At 47.5% G+C, this 21,709-nt stretch overlaps 1 protein-coding gene and 1 pseudogene across 1 annotated transcript; both read right to left on the minus strand.

Annotated features, from left to right (window-relative positions):
* Positions 1 to 11,214: 11,214 nt before the first annotated feature.
* Positions 11,215 to 14,276, minus strand: LOC140618571 (ADP-ribosylation factor 1 pseudogene; annotated as a pseudogene).
* A 149-nt stretch (positions 14,277 to 14,425) lies between these two features.
* On the minus strand, positions 14,426 to 20,615 carry LOC140618570 (thyrotropin-releasing hormone receptor-like). Its single transcript, XM_072801312.1, has 2 exons — positions 19,101 to 20,615; positions 14,426 to 15,921 (listed from the first exon to the last, which is right to left on the minus strand). The coding sequence occupies exons 1-2, from the start codon at positions 19,884 to 19,886 to the stop codon at positions 15,607 to 15,609; spliced, it is 1,101 nt and encodes a 366-aa protein (XP_072657413.1). The 5' UTR covers positions 19,887 to 20,615; the 3' UTR covers positions 14,426 to 15,606.
* Between the last annotated feature and the right edge of the window lie 1,094 nt (positions 20,616 to 21,709).

A 21,709-nucleotide genomic window follows, 5' to 3' on the forward strand; every position in this document is an offset into this window, starting at 1 on the left:
GTTCACTGGTATTCAGTGAAGGAGAACTTTTGGCAGGTTTTCCCATATTCATTACATTCCTCTGGTCTCTCTCCTTTTATGTTGTCTAATGGTGAGTGAGGACAGGTTCTCCCACATTCGATTTATCCGTACGGTCTCTTCCACATAGTATTCTGATGTTCCACAAGGTGTAGCTTTTGCTGATGTCACACTCCTGTTCATTACAATCAAAGATATTCTCCTTTGTGTGTATTCTCTTATGTTCATTGTGGTCTGACTTCACAATGAATGTTCCACCACATTTATTTAACACACCATGTTTTTCTCCTATGTGAGTTCTGATGTATAGTAAGGGTGGACTTGTGGGAGAGAAATGTCCCACATTCATTACTTATGTAAGATTTCTCTCCCTGTGAGTTATCTGATATGCAAAGAGGGCCAGTTCAGTACATAGAAATTTTCCACATTGACCGAATTCATAGGGTTTCTCCTCTGTATGAGTTCTCTGATGCACAACTAGGGTGGGCTTCTTAGAAGAGGTTTTCCTATTTTCATTTGGTTTCCTTTCTGCACACACTCTCTTCTGTGTAATGAAGACTGCCCTTCTGAAGAAAGTTTTTCCACATTTAGGACAGCCGAGAGGTTATTTCAAAGTTTGAATATTCTGGTGCAGAGTAAGTTCTTCATTTTGACTTCTGGCTTTCCTAACTGGACTATATTTGTGGTTTTTTAATTATAGAATGACTTTTCTCATGCTTAGAATAGAGTAGTGGCTTCCCATACCCACTGTATTCATCAGGAACCTCTCTAAAATAGCTTTTCTTTACAACAATTACTTCTAGTTTTCAAATTGGCTCCACGGGGATCATATTCGTAGGGTATATTTCTTGAGGTAACAGTATTCATGCCCAGATTAAATGTCTTTCCAAGTACACTATTTCTTTCTGTAATTAGTGTTTTATTGTTGAGGCATAAAATTTGCCTCAAATGTAGCCTTGGATTTCCTTGTCTTTCTCTAAGACATTACCAACTTCTAGGAAGGAGCACAGTTAACAGTAATTTGTGAGCCTTTACATATTTGCTATGAAATGAATGTTACAACTGCCTTGCTGTGGGGGATTCAACTTTAGGCCCAGCCTCCCAGAATTAAGGACATTTCAAGTGCAAATATCTCCTACATGGTTGATATAGGGGAAAACCAAAATCCAAAACCAAAACCAAAACCCCACTCACACCACCCTATTTAAGAGGGTGAAGAGAGGAGGAAGCCCACATGGAATAAAAGTTCCTTTGACACAGAACTAGTAAGACAATCATAGAGACCACCGGCACAAAGTGTACTGTGAGTGTGGCTGACAGTCTCAAGTAAGACAGGAGTCAAGGAAGCACAGAGAGAAGACAGTGAGACCTCAAGATGCAGACCTCAGAGAGACAGACAGTAGGATAAAGAATAAAAATGCAGGGGTGAATCTGAAATTTTGGCAGTGATGTGGGAACTCTGAAAGTGGGCTGAGTGGGACGAGGTCTAGGGTGAGGCAAGATGACCTCTGAGGCACCTGCATGACTCTGAGTGTGAGTGTCTTCTTAAATTTGTGCCTGAGGCACTTTCTTTGTCTCACCCTAGTCCTCACCCTTGTGGGGCTGAGAATGGAAAGTGAAATGGCGATTTCTCAGTTAAAGGAAGGAGAGAAAAATGGAAATAACTAGATAGATCATGTAAATCAAGCAAGGTTTCTTTTCCTTTTTTTTTTTAAAGATTTTATTTATTTATTTATTTATTTATTTATTTATTTATTTATTTATGAGATAAACAGAGAGAGAGAGAGGCAGAGACACAGGCAGAAGGAGAAGCAGGCTTCATGCAGGGAGCCTGACGTGGGACTCGATCCCAGGTCTCCAGGATCGCGCCCTGGGCTGAAGGTGGCGCTAAACCGCTGAGCCACCTGGGCTGCCCATGCTCCAACTCTTGTACAAGTGTCTACTTTCCTAACCATCATATAGATGGAAAATCTGTTTATAATGATCTGAGCATAGGGGTGCCTGGGTGGCTCAGTCAGCTAATCATCTGTCTCCTGATTTTGGCTCAGGTCACAATCTCAGGGTTGTGGGATGGAGCCCTGTGTTGGGCTCTGAACTCAGCAGGGAATCCGCTTGAGATGCTCTCCCCCTCTGCTCTTTTCCTGACTTGTGCTCTCTCTCTATACCAATAAATAAAATCTTAGGGGTGCTTGGGTGGCTCAGCTGGTTAAACAGCTGCCTTTGGCTCAGGTTATGATCCCAAAGTCCTGTGATCAAGCCCCGCATCAGTCTCCCTGCTTGGCAAGGAGCCTGCTTTTCCTTCTCTACTGCTTATGCACTCTCTCTCTCTCTCTCTCATGTAAATAAATAAAATCTTTAAGAAAAGAAATAAAATCTTAAAAAATGATCTGAACATATTACCTTACTCCATTTTACATTTGAACACACAGTATTTTTATACATTTTTTTATGTACTCAAATTTTTCCTGGAATGCAATACTGCGTACCTGGAAGGAACACTGTATTTAGTTCAGATTGGAACTTCAGGGATTTCCACTTCTTTTGAAAACTATGACTAATGGCAATCCTGCTCATGGGACTTGAATCACAAAACATTGCACCCACATTTGTGTGAATTCTTAACTGTCACATTCACGAGATTTTGCCTACAGGTATAAACATCAGACTACTTTTCTGACTGAGTAGAGTTGTACCTGAATGTTCCATGTTAAAATATATACTAACTCATTTTCAATTACTTTGCCTTTATTCCTTTATATCAGAGAATTTTATTGATTTAAAAAATATGCAAGTAGTTTCTAGTACCTATGATTTCTCAAATAAGATGAAGGGAAGATGGGCTTTAGCTAGGGTCTCTAGGAAACAGAGATGTCTAAGGCACTTTTATTTGGGGGACTACAGTCAGAGCAGTGAGGGGAGGGGAGGATGTAAGTAATGAGGGGATGACAAGTGGTATCACACTGACCCCTCCCTTCAGTATAAGCCCCAGACAGGCAGCAGGTCTCTGAGCAGGAGCATTCAGCCAACACATGGGACCTCCCCACAAGGACCATATGGATCGTATGTGGAGAAGTAAAAGGAGAGAGAAGGTATCTATCCACTTTCTTCTCATTTCCCACCTCCCTTCAGTCAAGGTTCATCCCCAGGGTGAGTTAACTTGCCCACGCTTCCGGGTTACATTGTCTGGTTCCATTATGTTGTCCCCCAGGAAGCCAGATACCACACTTCATATGTAGTTTTATCCAGGTCTAATAGGAGGGGTAGCCCAGCAAGGGGGGACTATATTGATGGAGAGACAAAGGAGATGGTTGAACATGAGGTCTGTGTTCTAATACAGTGTGTACAAAATACATGTATGTTGGGTTCTGATGGAGGTGAGAACCATCTCACCATGGTTTGGTTGTCTGTGTAATGTCTACCTCCTTCCTTAGCTTCTGAGTCCCCTGAGGACAGGGACAGGATCTCTTCTATTCAAGAGATGTATCAAGAGCATCTAGCATAGCATTTGGCATATAGGTCAACATATAGCTATTGGATGAAAGGTTCATAGCAGTAGGAATTAAAAAGAAGAAAAAACTGGTCTGTCATGAATAGCCTTATAAAGATGTTCAGCAAGTCTCAGCTGAGGTTCTTGGAAGTGGACAAAGGCTTCAGAGCATAAAGAGATGCATGTCAAAACCACAAAAGGGATGAAAAAAACAGGAAGAATAATGGGGCTAATGATATAGGGAAGAAAATTCTACAAAAGGTATAAAGAGAGCCAGGAAGAGAACCATGTGGGTGACATCAGAAATTATCAGAGGTGTATTTAAAGGAGGGGAGAGTCATACTGTCAAACACAACATGGAGTTTAATAAAGCATGGACTGAAAATACTCATTGGATTTGAAAATATCTAGGCTACTGCTAACTTTTACAGGAACAGATCCATGGGAGTGGTGGGCCAGATATAAGACTGCATGAAATGTGTTGAAATAAGACCAGTAAGTGAGGAGGTTTTATCCACAGAATAGAACACTCAATTGTTCACTCTACAACCTGTTTTGAAAGTACAGTTGAAAGAAACAGTTACAGGACACTATTTGAGGAAATTGTGATCCATTTACTCTAGTTGTTATCCCATTTACTCTAATTTTATCTACTCAGAGGACAATAAATTGGTCCCCTGAACTTTGCCTGGGTATTAAAGTCACAGGAAACCCACTGCATTTCTTTCACAGATGTTCTTGGTAAGACTGGCCCCTGGTGTCACTTATTCAAAGATCATCTAAGAAAATGTTTAGATATAAATGACAGGAAAACCATTCAAGTAGCCAATGTAAGACCTATCTCATACTGTTTGGGTCTTTCTGGATAAGCCTGTAGGAACATATGATTTCTGTATATTTATGCCAACTTTTCCAGCAGTGTTCTGATACTCTTTTCTCTGATGCTTTTTTTTTAAAAAAAGATTTTATTTATTTATTCATGAGAGACACAGAGAGAGAGACAGAGAGAGAGGCAGAGACACAGGCAGAGAGAGAAGCAGGCTCCATGCAGAGAACCCAATGTGGGACTTGATCCTGGGACTCCAGGATCATGCTCTGGGCCAAAGGCAGGTGCTAAACCACTGAGCCACTGAGGGATCCCTCTCTGATGCTTTATTTTATGTTTCTACTATTTAATTTGAATGTACAAATTACTATAAACCTTTTTGAAATCCACTGTAAAATGTGGAAAGTAAATCCCTAAACAGCTTACCTGGGATTTGTTCATTTTCGGATGCTCTTGAGAAAGGACCAGGAATCGTGATACCAGAGCTGAGTAAGAAGAGGAATAAATCATGAGAAGTCTGGCTAACTTAGCGGGTATTAGGATAACCTATCAATAAAATGATCCTTGCTCAATCTGGTAAGGTAATATTCACTTGTCCATTTATAATTCTGAAATGATCACAGAGAGCTTTTCTTACTGAGTGAATATAAACAGTTGTTTTCTTATGGAATTACTGTCAACTTGGGCCTTGGAAAAAAATTAAAGATGACCTGATTGCAATAATAGATTTTTTTTTAATTTTTTATTTATTTATGATAGTCACAGAGAGAGAGAGGGGGGGGGGGCAGAGACATAGGCAGAGGGGAGAAGCAGGCTCCATGCACCGAGAGCCTGATGTGGGACTCGATCCCGGGTCTCCAGGATCGCACCCTGGGCCAAAGGCAGGCGCTAAACGCTGCGCCACCCAGGGATCCCGCAATAATAGATTGGATCAATAAAATTCAGTATATACAAAGTTTGGAACACCATTCCAGTATTAAAAATAATACTAGGATTACAATACTTATTGGCATGGGAAATGTTGAAAATTATGTCCTTTACCTATATTCCTACTAATATTTTTTAGCCACTTGAGAGCAGAGAATCCAGGAGAAGCTCAGAAAGGAGTGCAAGTGCTTTAAAATGTTTGCCTTTTTGTCTGGCTTCCCTCAGATGCAGTTTCCCAAGAGGATCTTTTGCTAAGAAACCTGTTTTAACTTGTGGTAGAGGACAAAGCCCTGACCTGGAAACCGAAATGTGAATTCAGTTCTTGGTTATCGCTAGCAAACTGTGTAACTGGATAAGATAGTTACCTAATTTTAAAATAAGGAAAGTTACATGGTTTTAAAAACTTTCTCTTTACCTCCACTATGTGATTCTATGAAGGGGACATTCAATGAATCCCAGGTGTGCTGGCGGACATGGTTTGAGCAGCTCAGAAGAAACAGAAAGAGCGGAGACCACAGGGAATGACACATATGTGCTTGGAAAGTGATGAGATATTATTTCCTTTGCTACCGCTGGCCCTCCTTCCCTCCAACCCACACCCCCACAAATCCTTCAGGGAAGCGTCTTTTCCTGTCACATTTGCACCTTGCCCATTCCCTTCAGTTGCACCTCACATGGTTCTTCTGAAAGTTGACCTACAGTTTTCCTGAGCTACAATAATCAACGGTCTCTGACCATGGTGTTATCACTCAGACATTGCTCACAGTGGAGAGGAAAACTTTGACCAATAACTTGAATATGTTCCTTTCAAGGATTCTTCTGCTTCCCCAATCAAATTCTAGGAAGAAGTTTCGATTCGGGAGTATCTTCTTCCAGGTGTGAGGACTGCTGCTTTTTTACTTCAGTGGAATGGTTTCGTTTCAACCTGGGCCTTGGAGCCACATTTCCATTAGCTGGAACCTGCACTTGGGAGTCCCCAGGGTCAAGTGCCTGGTGAGCCGGACCTTTTCTAAAATCTAACGAGGGCTGCTGAAAAGTGAGACAATACTGCAGCAGCAGGAAGAGCCTAGAAGCCTCAATCATGCCTTGTGACATAAGGAAAATGAGTCTATCAAAATATATAGCATAATTGCTTCCAGAGGCACACACGGGACAAGTCATCGCGCCAGAGAAAGCCCTATGGGTGTAGGTAGAGGGAACCACATTGCAAAGGTCATGAGACGAGGAGTAAAATAGACCTAGTTTTAAAACTCAATTCAAAAAAAATAAAAATAAATAAAAATTCATTCGCCTTAGCATTCTGCAAACGAGGTCTTTAAATGTGCTCCAACAGGGGGAGCAATGCAGACCCCACAGCCTGGTTAGAAGGATTGAGCTGAAACGTCTAAAAATCTTTGTAACAATGATAGCAGGGGATACTTATCCAGGACATACTATATTTTCTGCTTGATCTTTGGATCATTTTACTTCGGAATAACCTTTGTGAGGCAAATATGGTCTTTATGCTTATTTTACAGGTGAGGAAACAGGATCAGTCTAAGTAACATGCCCAGGGATGCAGTGCTGTTTTGGTGACAGGACCTGATCGGAACCCAAACGTCACGCTCTTAAAACCTAACGCAACGCTGCCACCACCTCGGTTCTGACCCTCCAGTCCCTCACTGAAGTGTCTTGTCCGGGCAGTTCTGCACCCTGGCCATTCCCTTCAACTGCAGCTCGCATCTTTCTCCTACCAAATACTTAGTGTAAAACAGCTAACATAACATAGTGGTATGGATTCCTCATAAAGAGTATTTGTTCCCTTCCCTGCTGCCCTCTAGCACTTCTCAACCTGGCCCGGTAGGCTGCGGATCCAAGTGCATCAGCGAAACTTCCGGAACGATACCTGGCCATGTGGATGCGCAAATCTCTCACCCTCACAAAGCACCTTTTTCAGGCACACGGGGCTGCAGAGAGTGCCCGCCCTGAGGCCTGCGGCTCAGGGGCCGGCCGGGCTCTCGCTACCCTTCCCCTGGACCAGCGGAAACGCGCTTGGGGCCTCCCTCCCGAGGGATGCGGGGAGCGCGCGTGTCCATCCTCCGCGGACCCCGGCCAGGTCCGCCCCGCCCTTCCCTCCGACGCCCCGAGGGCCCGGAGCCCCCCCCTACACCCCCGGCCAGTCGTTCTCTAACTCGCCAGTCCTTCCTCTAACACCGGCTTCGCTTCCACTTTGCACCAAGTACAGGTGAGCACGGAGCAACTCGAGCGCCACGATAGAGCACCGGGAAGAGCGCATGCGCAGAAGCTGCCTTCCCTGGGCTCCCCAAGGGGCGGTCGGCGCCTTTCCGAACTACATTCCCCATAAGGCCCCGCGGCCCCCACCTCCTGCTGAGGAATTCTTCGAGGAATGTCTGCATGGATTGCATGGTTTGATGGATTGCTATGAATCATTAATACAAGAAGAGGAGTTGCCTGCTAACTTCATCGAAGACTAGAGCTGAGAAGCGAAGATGACAGATTATGAGATTTCCACCCAAATGTTAATGATTCTAAACTCTTTATCTTGCTCCTAAACTTCTCTTATGAACACCATAAGAATAAGTTTATCAAGAAGAAGAAGAAGAAGAAAAGAAGAAAAGAAAAGAAGAAGAAGAAGAAGAAGAAGAAGAAAAGAAGAAGTTTATCTTGTTCTTTCTACTGTTTTTCCCAAAAAGAAGAAGAAAAGAAGAAGAAGAAGAAGAAGAAGAAGAAGAAGAAAAGAAGAAGTTTATCTTGTTCTTTCTACTGTTTTTCAGAAGAAGAAGAAGAAGAAGAAGAAGAAGAAGAAGAAGTTTATTTTGCTCTTTCTACTGTTTTTCCCCATTGAGCTTCAGAAAACACACTGGGGAATAACCCTGTGAACGTTCTAAATGTGAGAAAGCCTTCTTTATATCTAAGATCTCATAGGGGGGAGCATTCAGAAGATTTTAACCAATACAGTAAAGCCTCCACCTGTTTTGGTGGGTCCATCTAAACATGTTGAATGTGTGAAAGCATTGTGAGGCATTCAAACTTTAACTATTCAAGAATTCACGCCAAAAGAAAATCTATCAGTGGGAAGTGTAGTAATTTTAAAAAAGCATGGTGTACTCTTTTAAATAAAACAATACACAAACAAATATATAAAGCATAATTTTATCTTTTACATACACATGCTTGGATCAAGTTATGCACATTTAAGTAGATATTTTTTCATTTAAGTAGATATTAATTTAAATATTTATTTATTCATGAGAAACACATAGAGAGAGGCAGAGACATAGGCAGAAGGAGAAGTAGGCTCCCTGTGGAGCCCGATGTGGGGCTTGATGTGGGGCTCAATCCCAGGACCCCAGGATCATGCCCTGAGCCAAAGGCAGACACTCAACCACTGAGCCACCCAGGTATCTCTAAATAGATATTAATTTAGATAAGATTTAGGAACGTGTGCTCCAAAATTAAGAATGTTAATCCATGGGATATGGGATTATTTAGGAGGAAGAGGGACTTTCCCTTGTGCGTGTATATAATTTTTCTATGAATACGTAAAATGGATGATTTTTCCATTTTGTGTATGAAAGATATACAAAATGAAAGGGAAATATGAAGGCATTCTTGGCCTATTAATTTGTCTGTCAAATGTGTGTGTGAGGGTAAAGAGAGGCAATAGAATACACATAGGCATACAAATAGATCCTCACTGAGATAAGCGCTGAACTTGAAAATATTAAATGCTCATCACATAAAGGGAATTTTTATTTTATTTTGATTTTTGATGTTTTGATTTTGATTTATTTTTGATGTTTTATTTTTGATGTTTTTATTTTTGATATTTGAAAATATTAAATGTTCATCACATGTAGGGAATTTTTTTTAACATATAGGGAATTTTTATTTTTGATGTTCTCTTTTTAAAAACTTCCTTAAGGGATGCCTGGGTGGATCAGTGGTTAACTGTCTGCCTTTGGCTCAGGGCTCACGTTGTGATCCCGGGGTCCTGGGATCGAGCCCTACATCGGACTCCCCGTGGGGAGCCTGCTTCTCCCTCTGTCTCTGCCTCTCTCTCTGTGTTTCTCATGAATAAATAAAGAAAATCTTTTTTAAAAGAGGGGGGATTGTAAATATTGCAAGAAGGAGGAGGAAAACAGGGAAAGTGATGAGAGGGGAATAGGGTCTGAGTTCTACAGCTTCTCAGGTCCCCAACTCTGAAGCTCAGTCTGGCCAGCACAGAGCTCAGGGACTGGTCTCCAGAGATGATGAATTAGTCAAGATAGTTGAGGGGGAGGAGGAGTGGAGAAGGAAAAGGGAGCCAAGGGGTGGGGGGGGGGAAAGCTGAGAGATTGGGAGGGTAGTGAAGGGGGGAGGAAGAAAGTGTGATGGAGGGAGGGAGGCTAGGGAAGAAAGAGGAAGAAAGTAAGTCAAAAAGGAGGCCAGCAAGGCAGATATTGGATAATGCAGTTTCCTCTATGGCCACCAGGTGACAGTATTAGCACGGATCAGCTGTCCTTGACCACCAGGATGAACTTTTGTCCGGACACAGGCTCCTTGCTGCTGTTACCCTGGTCATCTCATCCATGGTAGACATCTGTTGGTTTTCTCGGTCCTCCTCACATCCATACAACCTTTTTCTGATAACATCACTTCAATTTCCCTCGGGGAACTACCACACTTCTATTAAGGCCTGCCACATACACATACATAGGCACACTGCACAACTCCAGAGGATTCATCCGTTTAGATGGCTGAGAAGTACCTGCAGTGCCCAACCTATGCAACTGTCAATGGCAGCCATTGAATGATGGTCCAGTAAGTTGCCTGTCCCACACCTGGCCTAGGTGGAGCTGAGTCATTTTGATATAGATGCCTTGAAGCAACTGAGTTGATTCCTGTCATGTAGATCTCTGGAGTTATCCTGGTCTGGTTCTCTAACTTAATTTAATTTAATTATTTTATTTATTTTAAAGATTTTATTTATTTGAGAGCGAGAGTGTGAGTGTGAAAGAGAAGGAGCAGGGAGAGGGAGAGAGGGAGAAGTAGACTCCCCACTGAGCAGGGAGCCAGGCATGGGGCTCAATCCTGGGATTCTGGGATCATGACCTGGGCTGAAGGTGGATGTTCAGCCAACTGAGCCACCCAGGTGCCCCTGGTTCTGGTTCTTACCAACTCCAACAAATTCCATTTATTTATTTATTTATTTATTATTTATTATTAATAGTTAAGAGATTTTATTCTAGTAGCTATAATTACAGTGCTCGTTTGTCGAAATGAAAACTGAAAACAAGTATACAAAACAGTTGATTACTAATCGTGTATTGAAAGCAGTAAGAGGGTCCACGACACCAAATGAACCAGTTCTGAGGACTTCCCCAAGATAAAGTTGAACAGCTCCAGCTTCGTCAGTGTTTATCAAAATACAAAAGAAAACAGTAGAGGTCATCGTTTCGGTGGCAAATCTGACCCTTGCAGGCTGAGGGAGTGAAAGCATATGTAGACAGGGGCTCCCAGGGCTCCGGGGGCTGAGGCGCTGGGATGACTGGCCTGCCTGCCTGCACTCCTGCTGGTGAGACCCCAGGCGGCCCGGAGCAAGCCAGAGTGCCCCCCACCACCCCCAGGGAGGCCGGAGTCCCTCCAAGGGGCCCACGAGCCGAGATGCAGCCCCCAGCCCATCTCCTGGGCAGCCGTGTAAGCACAAGCACAAACGCTAGGGGATGCAGGATGACCCGAGACAGAGCGATCACAGGGACCCTATCGTGACCATGCAGAATGGACTGTGGCTGGTTCTGGCCCGTCTCACGTTCCCGACGAGAAATGACCCACTGGTGGACTGGACTCTGGCCACCACTGCAGAACCTACACTAGGCATGTTTCTCCCTTCTGTGTGTTCAAGTGTTCTCCTTTTCTTGTATTGGTAATGATTTTAAAAATGCACTGAGTTTGGGTTAAAAACCAACCACCAAAATGGATCTCAACATAGATTTAATGCCCAGAGGAGGCATGCCAGGCTGGTCTGACACAGCAACTCCTGGAGGCCCCATGTGCCTAAATCCCTTCTCAGTATTGAACAGTGGGTTAATTCTCTTTGTACAATAAAAAAAAAAAAAAGCTGAATAATATTGCATAGGAGTACCAGAAACTGCCTCGTTGGGAACACAAACTATTTACATTAAATAAAAACCCGGCTGCAGGCTGCGCCTGCACATTTACAGCGTGGTGAAGCACACTGTGACCGACCATGGAGACAGCTTCTGGCACTCACACCACATGAGAGCAAAGTAGGGTGGAAGGAGGGAATGAGGGGAGGGGGGCGCGGCTCACTTCTGGTTCCAGAGCTGATTAGACAGCCAGTCCAGTCCCTCACAGAGCCCAACCCCGCTGGTGGCACAGGTGGCCTGAATGTACCAGTTCCTGTGGCGCAGGGAGTGCAGCCCCAGCTTGTCTGTGATCTGAGCAGCATTTGTGGCGTTCGGGAGGTCCTGCTTGTTGGCAAACACCAGCAGGACGGCATCCCTGAGCTCATTCTCCGCCAGCATCCTCATGAGCTCCTCACAGGCCTCGTTCACAGGCTCTCGGTCATTGCTTCAACCACAGATGAGACCTTGTGTATTCTGGAAGTAGTGGCGCCACAGAGGCTGGATCTTGCCCTGGCTGCCCACGTCCCACCCGGTGAGGCTGATGTTCTTGTACTCCACGGTCTCCACGTTGAAGCCACGGTCTCCACGTTGAATGGTGGTCATGATCTCACCCAGCTTTAGTTTGTACAGGATGGTGGTCTTCCCCACAGCATCCAAGCCCACCATGAGAATGTGCATTTCTTTTTTGCCAAAAAGGCCCTTGAAGAGGTTTGCAAAGGTATTTCCCATGCTGTAGGCTGGTGGAAGCAACACTGGCCAGAGAAACTCTTGGCAGCCGTGGCGAGGCTACTCAAATTCCTTTTTAATGTAGCTATTGAGAGACACTTTGTGTTGCCAACATAGAACCCCAATAAGTCACAATCCCCACCTCAAGCCTTTCTCAAACTGGAAGCCAAATCGCAGCAAATGGTCTTGAGTACTTAAATTAAAGTTAGTCTTTATTCATTATCCATCCTTTATTCTACCCAACAATTATTTCTGGATACCTGCTATGTGCCAGGCACTGTTCTAGGCTCTGGGAAACAACAGTGAAAAAGCCAGACACGGTCCCTGCCTTCATGGGATCTGCCTTTCAGAATCTGGTGAGGAAGACCACAGTATTTATTAGCTACAACTAGCTATAGCATTTCAAATAGCATAGAATTCCAAATTGTAAAGAGCTCTGTGAGGGCAAAGAATGGAATGCTATGTGGAAGATATTTTTAAGTAGATAGTATTTTTTCTAGGCTTACTAAGTGCAAACACTTTTTATGGCTCCTAACGATGAGCAGAACAATGCTGCAGCCTAAATCCGACTGTACATCCCATTTTACAGATTCGAAAAACAAAACTTACATTACAAAGAAAGGTAGTATTATTAATAATTTATAAATATAAATAGGGTTTTTGCCAGGACCCGGGACTTGAAATACTAAAACTGGGGCAGTCCTGGGCAAACACAGACAAATTGTCATTCTAATAAATAACTAGGCTTAGGTCACACTTAGGGGAGTGGTGGGGTGAATATTGACTCCAGATCTAGTTTGATCCCAAAGCTCACGTACACAGTGACCACTCCATGGGCGTCCTCGAATGTGAACAGTCTGTGGAGAAATGGAGGCAAGCAGGAGATGCTGAAGGCAGGTCAGCAAGAGGTGGAGGCAATGGTCCAGCAAGAGATGGGAGTGGAGATGAAAGGAGGCTTTCACTCATCAGTAACTATTTAGATATGAAGGAAGAAGGGGGCAAAAGTGGGATGACTCAAGAGTTTTGGCTGAGGAATGGAGTGGAAGTTATCTGGGGTGGGGAGGGAGGATGATGATTCAGATTGGCCACAGTGGGTTTATCATCCAGGTAGAAATGCTAGTACACAACTGGAGGGGAATCGCAGCATTAGGGAATCTTTGTGGCTTAGCTTGTTAGAGACCAGAGATGAGCTTGAGATTAAAGCCTCAGATCAGCCAGGCTTTCTGGTTGCAATCAACAGACATTGACCCAGACTAGCATAAGCGAAAATGGGGTTTTTTAATGAGGTTGGGAGACTCCTGCAACCAAGGTAGAATATAGGTGGGAATTGGAGCAGACTGGGTAGCAGGAATCAAATACATCCTGTGGGGATGCCACTGCCACCACTGCCCCCAGACAGCGGAGGTCATGCTGCTGTGGTTGCTCCCACTGCCAGTGAAAAATGGATACCACCGTTGCTATCACTAGCGTGAATAAAATACTCCCCTCTCCCCTCTCCCCGCCTCATACATTTGTATCAGTTGCTGAAGATTCAAATCCTGGGCATCTGATTAGCTGAACCCAAGTCACATGGCCTACGCCCCAGGTGCCAGGGGAAAGGAAAGCAAGTGTCTGGCTTTTCAGGTGTCCTTGGTGGGAGAAGGTAACCTGCCTTCTAGAAGATTTACACATGGGTGATGTCCCATGTGTAGAAAGGATGTTCAGAAGTCAAGGAACCAAAATGAATGAATGATAATAAAATGTCTAATACAACTTCTGCAGCTGTCATATGCACCTAGGCCATTGTATATATGATGCTCAAAGAAAAGTCCTGCAATGTACAGAGTTGTCCAAAAGTGGCCCTCCCAAAGTTCTCAAGGGTTGCCTGGGCATTAAGCCAGCTGGGTTATGAAGGGGAAGTGTCTCCTTCTTAGTTTCCATGAGATCAGGGGCCCTTTCCTCAGCACAAGAGACTGTACCTTTCCATGGTTCCCAGTGTCCCTAAAGGTAGGTTCAGTCCCCAGACGACTCCTGAGAACCATGGTCACCCCCAATCCCTTCTGCTTGGTATCCAGGCAGTTTGTTGCTTCCCTTCATTGATGAGGCTGCTTTCACATGATCCCCATAAGAAGGGAGAGTAGTAGGTGTGGGAACCCTCCCCTGGAACACAGCCTACACTATGAGTCCAGTAAATCACCTGTGCCCTCATTCCTTTCCGTGGGAAAATGGTGGGATGGGGAACCTGCACATTTTCTTTTCTCTCCGACCCTCAAAGAACTTTACTACCTACACAATAAACCTTACCTTAACCTGTTCCATGAGAATGTCTCTGAATTTCTACTGAGCCCAACAAGTGGAGACCCCACAGGGGTCTCCCTAACAGTGGTCTCTTGCCCTAACAATGCTTTGCCAAGATCCTAGGGTGGGTGGGGCTACCCAGAAAACCCCCTGTCTGTCCCACCTCATTTCTCTCTCTGCCCTGTCTCCCTACCTGTCAATGCTACCTTGTTCTAGATCCTTTGGTACCTTAAATCTTTTTTAGAGGGAAAGCTTTTAAGAACTTGCCATCCACATTGAAGTTTCAGGGACTCAGTTAACTCCTTCTCCCAAGGAAATGTGCATATCCAGGAAAGACAATGCTTAACAAACTTCAAATAAACACCAACAGAGGGTGGGTGGGGGGATTTTTTTTAGGAGGGGGATGTTTCAGATTCCCTTCAATGAAAACATGGAGACCCTGCCTCTAGGTAAGGCTGGTTCCAGCAGTCATTTTATATTCCTCCTTCCCTGCACTATGAGGTTTGGTGGTCCTAGAAACCTGGATTCAGGCGACAGGTCCAGAGGGCTCAGGCCCTGTTTAGACAAGGCAGGTGTCTCCAGCACCCACCTGGCTGCCTCCCCAGGCACATCAGCCAGGATTCCAGTGCCATGCTGGACGTGTTCTCACTTCCCTCCCCTATTAGACTGGGAGCTCCTAAGAACAGGAGCCCAGTTGGCATCATCTCTGTAGTATCTGTACTGCCCAGCAGGCTTGCCCTGTATGTAGCAGCGTCTCAATAAAGTCATATGTCACTATGCAGAGGGAGGCAGCATTTGATGTTTATTCTGCAGGATTTAAAATAAAAGGTTCCCTGAATTTTCATGAAGAGTGTGCACAGATTCCCAAGAGACCCTGATGCTAGCTCCTACCCTACTCAATCTGCAAATGTTCATCCACCAGGCTGCCATTAGGCCATAGAGTGCTTTTGTGTAAATTATAAAGAGGTGCCTCCCTCTCAGATTGTATACTTATTAAATCTGGAAATTGTTTTACTAAATATACAAATCTCGACTGTGATGTGAATGGTGACCCCCCTAGGGCTGTGTGCAGTGCACAACCTGTGCACCTGTACCAAACAGTCCTGGGCACTACTCCCTCCTCCACCACTCCCCCCTCAGTAGAGATGAAGTAGTGAGTCTTGCCCTCAGGTGCCAGGATCTCCTTCCTGTCTGGACATCATGCTCCCTGGTTGCTTCTAGGAGCTCAATCTGATCTGGGAGGAGTCTTTGATGACACTGTAGTACACAGAGGCGGCCTCCTGAGGCGGGAGCTGGGGTGGGGCCCGCCGACACTGAAATAGTCCGTGGAAGGCCTCCCGGAAGCGCTGGGACATCAGGGCGTAGATGACCGGGTTGACCGCGCTGTTCAGGTAGACGCAAAGGCGGCAGAAGAGAAGGAAGCCAAGGTTGAGGTAAGGCGGGCTCAGAAAGGAATTCACCACCACTAGGGTGCGGTAGGGCAGCCAGAGCAGAGCAAAAACCAGCACCACCACAGCCAGCATCTTGGTGACCTGCCAGGTAAGACAGGAAAAAGGGGACGCGTGGGTGCCGAATGCAGAGGGAGAATCCGAGGTCCGGGCCTCTCTGTGGGCTTGCAAGAGGAGGAAGCCAACAGAGCACAGGCCTTCGCCAAAGGTGCCCTCAAGCATGTCCCCGCTCCCCTTCAACCCCATTCCCAGCTAGAAAGCTGCTGTGCATCCTCCCAGGCCTTGCTCAACTCATTTTCCCGGGGTACAGAGGGAGGGACACCCCCATCCCACCTCCTACCCCCACCCACCCCCCAGCCACCTCCAAAGCCCTTGGACAGGCCATCATTCTTGCTGGCAGCAAATTCACGAATCCACTGCCTCATCACAGGAAGACTTGAGGATTGAAGCAGTGAATGATGGTGAGGAACGCAGAACAGTGCCAAGCCGGCCCTAAATGCCCCACATGGGCTGCCGCTAACAGGACCTCTGCGACTACTACTGCAAGTGCTCGGAGCTCAGAGCCAGGCACAACGGGGTTAGGATCCTGGTTGCACCACTAACCAGCTGTTTAGCTTGGATGCACCTCTCAACTTCTCCCCCAACATCCCTGGCCACCCACTTGCTCACCTGTGCTGCTGTCATTGCACCCCACCCCCAATTCGATCTCCAGACTCTTCCTCCCGTCTTCTCTGGACAGCCAGTCTTGCCCCAGCCCCCTTCCCTCCCATCCCTCCCCTCCTCCCACTTCATCCTAGGCCAGCACTTCCCTAACGGCTAAGACTAAAGCCTCCTAGAGGTGGTACACACTGGAAGGTGTTTCAAAAGATGCTTCATTTTTAAGTTCCAGAATGAAAAGCCCACAAGGGGCATCGGTCAATGGGAGACAGAGACATCACTAATACGGAGGACAGCAGCACACTCAGGCTGCTGGAGTCCTGGGTGACTCCTTCGGAGACCAGATCTAGGGTGGCAAAAGTGCACTTGCTAGAGCTTGCATTGAGACAACTTGCCCATCAAGGAGGAAGCTAGCCTGGAATGTTCCTGTGTAAGATTGCTTCCCAGAGTCCAGGACTTTAGTGCTAGAAGTGATCTCTCCAAAGAGGCCTGACCCTGACTACATCAATAAACTTCAGTGCTGTAATATTCTCCAGGCACCAGAAATCTCAGGAATTCCCTAGTCAGTCTTGACTCCTGATTTTATCAAATTCAGATTTAATTCTACTCCATTTTAAGTAACTTTGGGTGATAAATACTGGATACCAGTGTGTGGGCTGTGGAGCCAGTTTGCCTGGGTTCAAATCTTGGCTCTGCTCTTACCAGTCCTGTAACCTGGGGTAGCCCCTCTGTGACTCAGTTTCCTCATCTGTCAAACAGAGATGGTAGCAGTACATAGATCACGGAGTTATTAGAAAAACTCAATATGCTAACTTTTGTAAAAGACTTGGGCCAGTGCCTGGCACATAGAAAATCCCCAATAATTGTTAACTATTATTAGTAGCAGTAATATTCTCTACCTTGCTCTCCTAGACATGCGGCTTTCATTCAATGCCTCTTCCCTGTTGCTGTTGTACACGGCATTCTGCAAGGGCTCTCTTGGACATCAAAGAATGCTTAGTCCTTAGACTGCCCACTGTCAAAAAGACACTGATGCTCCAACAAAACAGTAATAATAGGTACCCTATACTGAACACTTACTATGTGCCAGATTCATAATATTCACTATCATCCACTGAGGTAGAGGGCACTATAGTTATAATGACTTTACTGAGTTGAAAATCAAGGTTCAGAGAGGTGAGGTGACCTACCCAAGGCCACACAGCAAGACATTAACAAAGCTGGAGGCTGGATAGATCCAGGTCTGGAATACAATTTTCACCAGCAGAAGTTGCACCCAAAACATAGGCCAGGTGGGAGCTTGAACCCAGCCCTTTTAGACTGAGCAGGAAAGTGGTAAACAGAGAAGTAAATAAGTAGTGGTTGGGAAGGAGGGACATTTGTCTGGAGCCTAAGGTGGTGTGGGGCCTACAGCCAGAGTTAATGCTCCGCACCTGCTCAGCCTACGTCCTGCCCCCTTTCCTCTAAGAACCATTCTTGAGCTAACATGCCTGCAAGCAGGGGCTGTTTGAGGCGGCTGGAAGGGCCCCCCAACAGTGCACCCACCCCGGGAGGCAGGGAGATGGCACAGATGGTCCTCACGCCCAGGGCTCAGGAGTGACTCAGCAGGGGCTAGGTGTCCTCCCCCCTCCCCCGCCAGCTGAGGGTGTGGGTGGAAGGCTGAAGATAAAGACCAGTTGGGTTTGGGGAGCTCTCCTCCCACCTGTATTCCTTGAATACCCTTGGGAAGCCACACTGCCTGCTGGAGTGTGGGTGGAGGATATAAGGAGTCTGGACACTTGGGTTCTCGTCCCACTTCCCTCCATGTGTCACCTTCTCACTCCCTTTGTCCACTCTGAGCCTATTTCTTTATCCATGAAAATAGGTGTTCAACCTCCCAAAAGAGTAATGTCAGGAATGTCAGGCACACAGTAAGTGCTCTGTAAGTGCTGGGTCTCTCCTGACCTCACCACAACCCATCCCCCCTAGGCTGACTGGCTCTGGAGTCCATGCTGGCAGCTTTAGTGTCAGATGTGGTAAGGACTTGAGAAAGTCACTTCTCCTCTCTGGGTCTTAGTCTCCCCATCATTAGGAGAATACCACCATGGGTGTAGCCACTGGTTGGGAAAGTTTAATAATAACCAATCTTAGGGGACCTGGATGGCTCAGTGGTTGAGCACCTCCCTTCCACAGGTGGTGATCCTGGGATCCTGGGATGGAGTTCTGCATCAGGCTCCCTACAGGGAACCTGCTTCTCCCTCTGCCTATGTCTCTCTCTCTCTCTCTCCCTCTCTCTCTGTGTCTCTCATTAATAAATAAATAATCTTTAAAAAATAACCAATCTTAATTGAATATTTAGTTTGTGACATGCTTCACATGGGCTAAAGGCTTCCCATGGGTAATCCCATTTCTCAGGACACTCCAATGTGGAAGGTGCTGTCATTATCCCATATGACAGAAGAGGAAACTGAGGCTCAGAAAGACAGAAGTGATAGCTCCAAAATCAAGCCTACTAAATGGCACGACAGGGCTTGACACTGAGGAGTTTGACTCCAAAAGGGCCCAAGCTTCCATCCATCCATCTGCTGGCTCTGCACAGGGATCCCAAGGAAGACCGAGGTCCCCACCTGCTTCCGGGAGCTGAGGGCACCTCTCTTGCCTCTGGAGGAGAAGCGCTGGTGGCCAGCAAGGTGGCCCTGGGGCGCAGAGCCGGAGTGCCCTGGGTCCTCAGGAGACAGCGGCCCCACAAAGAGGACGCGCGCTATGAGCACGTAGAACACGGTGGCCAGGCCCAGGGGCAGCGCATAGAAGAGCGCGAAGTCCAGGAAATAGATGGGCAGGTAGAGGGAGCGCGACACGCGGTAGCCGCACTGCACCTGCACGCCGTCGGCGTACGCGGTCTCGCGTGTGTCCACCAGGAAGAGCCAGAGCACGCAGTAGGCGCCGGTGCCCAGCCACACGGATGCCGCGATGCGCTTGGCCCGCGCCACGGTGCACAGAGTTTGGGCGCGCAGCGGGTGGCAGATGGCGAGGTAGCGCTCCACCGTGAACGCGGTGATGGAGCCCGTGGACGCGTTGATGCCCACGTACTGCAGGTAGGTGATGCCCAGGCAGCCCGCGTGGCCGAAGACCCAAACCCGGGCGGACGCCGCCTCGGCCACGGTGGGGACTCCGGCCGCCAGGAGCACCAGCAGGTCCGCGGCGGCCAGGCTCACCAGGTAACAGTTGGTGGGTGTGACCATGTGGCGGCTCCGGAGCACCACCAGCACCACCATGGCGTTGCCCGCCACGCCCATGGCGCAGACGAAGGGCACGAGGGTCAAGGTCACCGCTTGTACAGCCAGCGGGGACCGCGGCATGGTGCCCAGGCCCGACGCGTTGGCGCGCTGGGGGTGCTCGGTGTGGTTCTCCATGCGCTCGGGGCCGCACTGCACGGCGAAGGCGAGCTGGGGCGAGCTGGGGCGATTACCCGGCCGGGCGGCCGCACCAGTGCCCTCGGGGGTCTGGAGACGCTCGCTCTCGCTCTCGGGGCGGGAGGTGGGGTGCCGGCCGCTGCCTCCTGCGGAACAGGTTTCTCCAGCTCCGGGCAGGGTCCCACTGTCCCCCGCAGAGCGCTGGGGACTCCCAGGAATCGGGACCAGGAGCCGGTTTCCAAGACGCCTCTGAAGCGCGCAATCTTCCCGGGGCCGCGGTTCCCCGCAGGGGCGCGTTGCGGGCTGCTGGCGGGGCGCTCCCGGAGCGCACTGGGCGCCCAGAGGCCGCCCCCGACAGACCTGCTGCTGGAGCCGGCGTCAGGTCTTACCTCCGCTCCGTAGGCTCGGGGCGCTCGGGACTCCGATCTGGGGTGTCCGCTGCAGGAGGCACGGGGCGTGGGGCCGGGTCTCCGCCTCGCTAGTCTCCTTGCTCCGCTTTCCGCGACCAGAGTTCGTTTCCTCGGCCGGAGTTCGCGTGGTCTCTCCTCTGATACCGCTTGGCTGATTCTGGTTGACCCGGTGCAGCGCGCGTTCTTTGCCACGGGCTCCTGGCACCGCACCCCGGGCCCTTGGGGTCGAGTGGGGGATGCAGGGTGCGGGGTGGGGGGAACGCATGCCAAGGGCGGCCGTGGTATGGGGCGCCCTGCTCGCAGGCCTCTTTCCCCAGTCTATGGGGGCGGCTCCGCGGGGCCGTGGGGGAGGAGTCGGCCCCTCGCAGGCTCCTGGACTCAATCCAGAAATCCTATCTTGTTTTACTGGCAGAAACCTCAGCCCTGCTGTTGGCGAGGCCCAGAGCTGCGGAGAAAGGGAGGGTATTTGCCCATCTAGACTTGGGTCGGTCCTGTCTCCTAAACTCGCACCTCCTTGTTACTTTTTCCCTTTCTCCTGCTAACCTTTCCCAGTTTTCCTTTCTTCCTCCTGCAGAAGATCTGGAAATTCTTGGCAGGTGTGCCCCGCCTCCAGAAGGATCTCTCCCATCTCAAAGACCCTGCCGTTCACAGGGCACAAGCCAGTTAGGCATCTTTAGCTTTGTGTTTGCCTCGGAGAAGGAGAAGACGCATCATGGTAGTTGAAGAAAGGAAAAAACTTTTTTCTCCACTTAGAGAAAGCTTCCTGAAGGTGGGACCCACTGAGCTTCATAAAAAGCATAAAGGCTGCTTTCCAGAGACTCCAACTCTGTACCTGCATAGAGTAGAAGCTGTACAATCGTTTGCTGCTTGCGGTCAGTTATGCTCTCTAAAAATTATTTCTTCATCTGTGAGATGGGATAATAATGATGGAACTCATCTCGGAGTGTCCTTGGAAGGCTTACACGAGGGACATAGGAAAAATCCATGCAAAGTGCTTAGCTATGCTCGGCCTTGGCAAGGGGTTAATGTTTATCCCTCCCTCCCCTCATGTATGACCCCAAACTCTGATAAATGGATAAGAAATGCATGATGAGGAACTTGGTAGGGTAGTATCTTGGGGGCACAGCCAGGGTTCAGGACATCCCCCGTTGTCAGCCTTTGTAATGAATGATGACAGCGTATATGAAGCACCTGCTATTGCCTGGTGATATTCTGAGTGCTTTACATGTATTTATTCATTCTGTGCTCACAACATCCAAAGGGGAAGTTATTTCCAGATCCCCCACTTTACAGACAAAGAAACTGAGGTCTAGAGCAGTTAAATTTCTCGCTCAAAGATACATGGGTTAGTAAGGTGGGGAGGGGGACTACTAGCATTTTAGCTCAGTATTGTGTCCATGGAGTCCTCATTCG

The sequence above is a fragment of the Canis lupus genome, chromosome 26 (assembly GCF_048164855.1).
Source record: "Canis lupus baileyi chromosome 26, mCanLup2.hap1, whole genome shotgun sequence".
Classification (NCBI taxonomy): Eukaryota; Metazoa; Chordata; class Mammalia; order Carnivora; family Canidae; genus Canis; species Canis lupus.

Excerpts from the sequence above, each read along its gene's own strand:
- LOC140618570 (XM_072801312.1), bottom strand. The coding sequence starts at position 19,886 with ATGGAGAACCACACCGAGCACCCCCAGCGCGCCAACGCGTCGGGCCTG. Across the intron at positions 15,922-19,100 it reads CCCTCAGCTCCCGGAAGCAG|GTCACCAAGATGCTGGCTGT; the intron begins GTGGGGACCTCG and ends CTTACCTGGCAG.